This window comes from Sinocyclocheilus grahami, unplaced genomic scaffold, assembly GCF_001515645.1.
Source record: "Sinocyclocheilus grahami isolate Dianchi unplaced genomic scaffold, SAMN03320097.WGS_v1.1 scaffold719.1, whole genome shotgun sequence".
Taxonomy (NCBI): domain Eukaryota; kingdom Metazoa; phylum Chordata; class Actinopteri; order Cypriniformes; family Cyprinidae; genus Sinocyclocheilus; species Sinocyclocheilus grahami.
In genome coordinates, this window is record NW_015505898.1 from 680,005 (window position 1) to 688,551 (window position 8,547).

An 8,547-nucleotide genomic window follows, 5' to 3' on the forward strand; every position below is an offset into this window, starting at 1 on the left:
ACCCACAAAAAATAAAAAAAAATTATAAATAACAGCGAGAGAATAATAAGTTATTCTCTCTATGCTATTTTGCAATGTTTCAAGTGATGCAGGTGTTTTTTCCCGGTAGGTTTTTTAAATTAAGAAAGTATACATTTTTCACAATGTTTAGTGAAATTATTTGGTAGTCTGTTTGAGAACCACTGGTCTAAAGTTAACAGACAGTGTTTAAAAAGTGCAGTGCACATGTGTACATATGTTTATTACAGTGACTTTGAATTACCTAAAGTAGTGTGGTAAAGCAACAGATTTGTTTTTATATTTCTACAATCTACTTTAGTTTGTGTGATTTGTTACTGACTTTCATATTAATGTTTACACCAGGCTTATTTGTCAGTGCTTTATGTTGTCATAATTATTACATGCTTACAAGGTTGGAAGTTCAACAAATCAGTCAATATACTGTGATTGTAGTTGTTAAATAAAAATGTCATTCATATCAATTCATGCATCACCTAATTTCATCATAACATATAGGCCTGGCCTACAGAAAAGAACATTTATGCTTAATCTATCTAATATCCTGTTGGTCATACTATACAATGATTTATAGCTTGTCTTTGTTGAATAATACAGAACATAAAGAGCTTTAAAAAAAATAATTGCATATTAAATCGCAATGGCAATACTGGTCAAAAAAATCGCAATTAGATTATTTTCCAAAATAGTTCAGTCCTAAGATAAGCTGATCAATGTATTCATGCTATGGTCGGTAACCACTAAATCATTGATATTAAAGATAAAAAAAAATCATAAAACTGTTCAATTTAAAACTTAATTGAATTTAGGTGGTACGGTATGAAGGATGGATATTTATATTAAGATCTGCAAAGAATGGCATTTAGCAGTGTTACTAAAATAGCATTTTTCAGGATTTAACATAAATAACGAATATGAACCTAAAAAACAAAACAAAAACCACAAAAATGAAACAAAACTACTTAAAATAAAAAATACCAAAAACATGAAAGCAACTAAATGAAAAAAATAAAACAATATTGGCCAAAAATGGATCCTTGGGTTAAGTTAGACATTTAGATCTAAACAGCAATGTGTCTCAACTGACCAGCCGTTTTTAAGCAATAACAGGAGCCTTAAAGTTTGTTTACAAGCACAGTGATTTGCAAAAGCCATTCACTTTCAAAGAGAGCTGGTGATTTCTAAGTGCATGTCAGTGGTCATTCGTAATTCGGTCACAACGCCACACACCCGAACTACACGTGCTGCCATCCGTGTGACTTCTCTGCTTGAGAACATCAGTCCTTTATTTGCCAGAGCAAACCAGAGCACCAGCACTTCTCAGTAACCCAGGACAAAAGGCAGAGGATATACTGTGGACGGCCTCTCGAGATGCAGATTGCTCAAAATGGTGAACACGTAGAGATATCACCAGTGGCTCTGCTGATTCAACACGGCCAACGGAGGGGGGAAAAACAGCTTTGCTTTGTCTTTCCTTCTTAATAGGTTTGAGTGCATTGTGTAACAGACAGCTGATGAGCACAATGGCTCTTTTCTCTCGGCTGCACGTAACGAGTAAAAACAGGTAGAACAAAAGTGCCAGGAGAATATGCAGCCTCTATAAAAAGCAAGAGACAAACTGACCTCCACAAGAGCACTAAACAACAGTCAAAAGCAGTGGACAGGAGCTTGGGTTTACAACTAAAGCATTCACTTTAGGTCAGTTAAGTAAATCCATGATGTACTTGAAGCGAAATCGAGGAACAAACTGGTGTGACGTCATTTCGAACAAAAGACCAAAACGAAGTTCGTTTGGCATTCGCTTTGGTTTGGTTTGGTTTGGTTTACAAACTTTACGGAAAATTTTGTTCTGGCAAAATTGGTCCATGGTATTGCCATTCTAATTGAAAGTGTTGAGATGTTTGCTAACAGTAAACCTCTGCAAATAACTTCCCTTAGAGTATATTGGGGCCTTTGGGGCTCTTTTACATAAGGTACATTAATCCTCTTCATCCAAAAAGTCAGATTATGTCACCATCCATGATGGACTTAATGCTAGGGATGCACCGAATGTTCGGCAACCGAAATTATTCGGCCGAAAACAGCAAAAATAAATCTCTTTCAGTGTTCGGCCGAATAAGCTAAAAGGCCGAATAATATGTACCGAAGAATGACTAACGCGATCAAATAGAGGCATGCACTAATGCAGCAAACATGTCGGCAGTGTGAAAATATTTAAATCTATCAGAGAAAGATGCAGAAATCATTACAAGTACAAAGCACCGACAGCGAGAGACCGTTTAGTTTCTAAACGTTTAGATCGTTTAGTCTCCGATGAGAAGAAGAGGTGGAGAAATCGCGAAATGGCCTCAAACGATTAGTAAATAAACTGCAGAATGTTATATTTTCTAATGCACACACAAATTGCATGTATTCTGACAGCGCTGCACAAGCTCGTGGCGCCAGGTTTTAAAGTCCAAAGCGCAAGGAAAATCTGCGCTAAAACTGTTACTCGTCAGTTGCTCAGTAACATTTTTGTGAATTTTTTTTAAAGTCATGTGACAATGTGATACGTGCGACAAACATCTTCCCAAATTCGTAATGAGAATCATAAATCTTACCTGCTCTTCCAAGCTTTATAATGGCCGTGAATGGGGCTCAAGATTTTGAAGCCCATGCGCGTTCACGAGAGTGGTGTTCCAGCGGATGACTTGGGTGTAGTGTAAGCTCCGGTGAGAATATGCTAGTTTCGCGAGAACCAATTTTTGTTTACAGCAAGGGTCTCCTCTTGGCTCATATCGAAATCCTCCAACATTGTTATTTACAAATCCTCGTTTTGTACTTCTAATTTGTGACCGGTGTTTTGTTTTGCTCTCTGCTCTGTGCTTCCGTGTTCCTCACTTCTCACCGGAGCATACGCTAAGTAGTGGTCGACCGATATGGGTTTTTTGACAGCTGATGCCGATATCTTGGAAAGCAGGGTGGCCGATGGCCGATATAAAGCCGATATCATTTTTTCATTTATTATATCATATTTGCATTTATATTTAAGAAATCTAAAATCATTTGAAAATGGATTAAAAATAATTGTGTAAAATAAACATGCTTATACTTTAGAAGACAAAGCATTATTCACAAATAAATATTTAATAAAAATCGAATTAAAAAGGAAGTAAACACTGTAACCAACAGGGCACTCCGTATTCTGGGAAGTTTGTGTGCATTGGAAATCTTAATTTTTTTTTTTTTATTTATATTTTTTTTTCAAATAAAGCCAAGGTAACACTCATTTTACATACAGCACGCAATGAAAATGACAAGAATATGACAGTGGGCAAATGCATAAAGCGGAGTATAATTTGAAATCACTAGTTTAAAGTTTGTCGATCCCGCGTCTCCAGTGAAGCTCTCCTCAACCACCACCAGTGTGCAGCATCCACTTGGTTGTTTGACTTTCTATTACGAATAATATTAAAGCAATCGTTATAATACATTTTTGTATACATTTTAATTCCTTTGTTTAACAGTTCTGATTATTAGATAGACTTCTATCCATATTAGACAGAACTGAACGACGACAGCGAACAAGAGGGAGAATGTGAGCAGTGTGTGCTCAGGCACAGCCGTTCTCAGCGCCGTCAAAATAAAAGTCCTGCCTCAAACACATCAGCCAAAGAGGAAAACTTATCGGCCGATGCCGATATTTGAAAAATGTCAAATATCGGCTGATATATCGGTCGACCACTAACGCTAAGCCTACGTCCTACATCATCCGCGGTAACGTGAGAATAACAGACAGCAGAAGCTAGAGATTACGGTTTATAAAGTTTTATATATGGATATTTTTCTTACACAAACACATCGATTTGCTTCAGAAGGCCTTTATTAACCCCCTGGAGCCGTGTGGAGCACTTTTTATGATGGATGGACACTTTTTAAAAGCTTAAAAATCTCGATACCCATTCACTGCCACTGCATAGAAGAGCCAGGACATTTTTAATATAACTTTATCACTGCATAGAATACTATGAAATATGTTGCGTGCCTTATTCTGTGTAAGAAGCCACATAATTTCACAGAAGGATTTATTTCAAGCCCTCGACTGACGTTATGAAGTGTATTTTGGAGTAAAAACATGGTATTAAATGTGGTATTTTCATGTGCTTTTACTACACAGAGCCGTAGTTCACTGACAAGCAACGCAAACAGCTTTCACAATCGCAGAACGATTTCTTCTATTTCATTATCGCGTGATTGTATCGTCTGCGATTATGAACGTGATTTTGCATAGCTTGTCAGTGAACTACGGCTTGTCACTGAAATGCTGCTCCATCTGAAAGCACGTGATAGAGATTTACTACTGATTACCGGGCTTTACTGACAAGATGCGCATGACAATCACATTCGATTAATCGTGCAGCCCTAGCTACGCCTCCATCACCAGCCGCTCTCGCCTCCTCTCATGAGCCAGTGCAGAAACTGTACTACTTCTGCTGCTGATACATCCTAGTGAACAAGGAGCCACACACCCCCTCAGGCTGTTAACGCATGTCTGAACAGGGCCTCTCAGTAGCAGCTGGGCTCCATTTCATCATCAAGAAGGGCAAAGGCCAAAAATAGAAAAAGCATTTCATCTAGTTTAGGATCATTACAACGGGCATCAGGTCACCTCACTACAAGGGACCTCACTACAGCCAGTCACACGCACACCTCCCTAAATCCTTTATGACTCTGCACAAGCATGATATACCTCGGACATCAAGTACTCAGCCAGGTCAACAGGCAAGTTAAGAGTGGACACAGGAGAAAGGGTGTTGTGTGTTACGCTACTGGCTGAGCACGGCTCTAATATTAATTCTGAGTCAGTGCACCCGCTGGAGTCCTGCCAAGACTTGCAGCCTCGACTCGAGCACACGGCAGCTGGGAAAGTTGAGCATGCTGCAAATATCACCCTTGGCCATCCGAGCAAGGCAATTAATTTGAAGAACTGCCTCAGAATCATCAGAAAGCAATGATCTCAACCGTAGCATGACATGGACATGACACTGAGCCTTGTACACCCTTGCAAATCATTGTCATGAAAGATGAAGTTTGGAGTGCCTGTGTAATGCGTCAAGGAGAGGCAGCAGTACCTTGCCGGTTGATCTCGTTTTGCAGAAGCTCCTCCATGGCCTCCTCCTCTGCGATATCCAATGGCGTTTCTCCCTCGCTGTTTACTACACCGACGTTTGCACCTTGACTGATAAGATACCTGCAAAGACATGACAAGACATTTAAAAATGCAAAGTGTGAGATTAGTTGAATCACTAATACATCCAAACTGAACTGACAACTGCTGCTTTGGAACATTTGGAAGAAGAAAAAAGAGAAATGATGAAGAAATTGAATGGGGCCTCATTTTAAGGGACTCCCTTCACAGAAACCTCAAGTGGTGATTTGCATCTTAATCAAAATTCAGTGAAGTGGTCCTCTACTTCTGTTACTGGTTAACAGCGTGGATTCATGTCACTGAGTACATAGGCTTGAGAGTTATGAAGGAGTGGCCGTCTCTTGTCTGAAAGACCATTTCAGCATTGACCTTGGCGTGATCAACACATTGCCCTCAATAACCTCTCTGCTCATGTGTCAGATTCAAGAACCGCAGCACTGGGGAACAAGGCTGCACAGACCTGCCGTTACTACAGTCTGGATCACCTTACATATTAAAAGCAGTTCAACTAGTAGTTTCTTATTATAAATCAAACACTTTTGCAAAACTTCACTTGGCTGCAAGTAAAGAATTTGGGTAACTTTTTTTAGGGATGGCTCAATACCACTTTTTCAGAATCGATACCAAAAATTCTGAGTATCTGCCGATACCGATATTGATACCAGTGCAGTTTTTTTTAAATGAGTGTAGAATTTCTATACCTCAATGTGTAGGTCGATCATCACTCTTTTGTATGCTACACACAATCTACTAAATATAGACAGCTTCATTATAAAGAAAAAATAACAAACAAAAAAATATCTATGACAAAAATACTATTATAAACTAGGTTAATGGATAATTCAGTAGCAAAAGTTACTCTAGAAAAATCATGAGTGCACAATAATTTTATAAAATCCTAAACTTTTAGTGGAAAAAAAAAATGTATTATTTTGTGGGTAACAAATAAAAGTGAGGGCTAAATCTGGTAGGACTACACATTGCTCTTTGTATTGTTGTAAAATACATTCATGAAAAACAAGTAATATATTTATATATAAATATACACTATAGTAGTCAACATTTGAAGTGGATCAAAACCTTTCATCAAAGTTGCCCTAAAACCAAACAATACCCGTTCTTGTCTTAGGAAAACTTTGATTAACTTTTTTGATCCACTTCAAATGTTGACTACTGTATAAATTAAAAGACATTTCTTTTAAATGTATAGCAGAGTAATGAGGCAGCAGCATATGATAGATAAGATGAACAAGAAAGTCTATTAATAATCTTTCATTGCGCAAAAGTATTATGATACTAAAGGCTACAAATACAGAGCGGCACAAAGTGCTTATGCGCATCCCGTGCGCAGAATGACGTGATTGAAACAAGTCAAAGCACAAAGTGAAGAGATATTGATGCGTAGTGTATTAAATATGTGCGTTCGTTTATTGAGCCTTTTCTTTTTTTTAAAACAGTTTTACATTTCAGTTACTGTGCTCATGACGAACAATTCATAGTGCTCTCTACTCCAGTCTTGTGATCTAACCAGATATCCGGTAGAAATTGACACGATTTAGAAACAGCACGAAACTCCAGCAAGATAAATTCCTTTTATGCAAAACCATTTATCTTTATTTACAGATCAAGTATAACATTAGGAACATTTAATCATCTTGGAGAGAGTTTCATCGTCTTGACTGTCATAACCGAACGTGACACACAGTTTGAATGCTGAAAGGAGGATGACAGACAGCCGCTGTGGAGAGAAGAGTTAACGTGAACTTGACTTAAATATTCATATGTACCGCACATTAAACTATGGAAAAGCTTCAGAACACTTGAAATATAGTGCACGAAAACTTTATGGTGCTTTATAATGTTTTTTTGGCTTTCGTGGGGCTTAATAATAACACAGAATAGTATACGCACTATATTGGATTTGGATCGGTCTCGTCTGACCGATACCCCGATCCAGCAGAAAATGCCAGTATTGGAGCGATACCGATACTGAATATCGGATCAGCGCACCCCTAACTTTTTTGAAAAGCAAGTTGAGTTTCTTTTACTAAAACAGCCCTTGACTTTACTGTTCTTCAAAAACTTAGCATCTTGTTTGAAACTGATCATCGGCAATGCTTTGCTGAGATTATTAAAGAGGCAAAACTGATATATTCACCATCAATCCCAATCAAACGTATTGCAGGCCGGTCAGATTCCCTCACAGATTTAGCAATGGGTTGAAGTTGGTCAGGCAGATTTGCCGCAGTGACCAACAGAAAGCTGCTTGGTTTGACAGTGACTTCTGTGTGAGCTGTGCTTCATACCTTATTACACTATTTTACAATAGACAATGGTCCTTTTTTGCCTGTGAAACTTCGCAATTGTGCCCGCACCTTAGGCCTAGGGGGTAAAATAAGCTATTTTAGTATGGGTTTCAAGAAGAGAATTTGGAAAGTGTTCATTTACATGTGGTCAGTCATGTTAAATTTGTATATTTGTGCCTAATTTGTATATTTGAGTCATTAGGCTTGCGTTTCTCTGTTTTGCCATTTTGTACACAATTCCTATTTCGGATTCTGGAAATGTTAGTCCTATCAACAGACACTAAACAGGTCAGAGTACTCGCAATATTCAGGACAAAAGCAAGCCTGTTCCGTTTGCCCTATTTAAAAGTCAGCTGATATTTTTTATTTTCTCTAGAGTGCTGTGTTCCCTATACAGATCTCGAGCCTCCAATATAGCTCAAACATGAAATTCAATAGTACAAACGCCCACTGCATATAGAAGAGTGACACTGCCAACAAAGCAACAAAGTCTGAACTCCAATCAAGAATTGTCCATGACAACCGTTATCGTGATCGACGTGACATTATAAAATCACATTGCAATCCCAGAACAAACAGCAACAAGCTAAGTGGAACCCCCCCCCAGTTTCAACGTGGAGGATGAGGAAGAAAAAAATATTGATTATGAATCAATTTATTCAATGCTGAAAAGTAGGGATGTAACGATTAACCGCGAGCCGGTTGAAAATCGATTCAAATATGTGACGATTCAAATCGGTTGAGATGCTAAACAAATCGCGATTCAGTTAGGGGTAGGAGTTTATATGAATGAATGTCTGAGGGGAACTTACTGTCTTTAGAAAAGTTTAGATGGTATTTTTTCTTTTCATCTTGCCTCTGTATAATGCATATTAAAGTTCATAAGTGCAGCGCTGCTTTGTTTACAGCGGAAACCAGGAAACGCTTTAAGCGCCGCCTGCTGGCAGAGAGTGAATTTGCGTCTCATTCAGCTCGTCTGCTGTATGTTTCATGCATATATTTTTATGCATAGTTTCACAAAACTATATATATATA

At 38.2% G+C, this 8,547-nt stretch overlaps 1 protein-coding gene across 1 annotated transcript in view; it reads right to left on the reverse strand.

Annotated features, from left to right (window-relative positions):
• Positions 1-8,547, reverse strand: part of LOC107560300 (protein phosphatase 1 regulatory subunit 12A) — an 82,284-nt gene that overhangs the window by 34,114 nt on the left and 39,623 nt on the right. Inside the window, exon 3 of the mRNA XM_016244439.1 lies at positions 5,130-5,248. Within this exon, the coding sequence (XP_016099925.1) occupies positions 5,130-5,248 (119 nt within the window). The remainder of the gene's footprint in view (positions 1-5,129; positions 5,249-8,547) is intronic.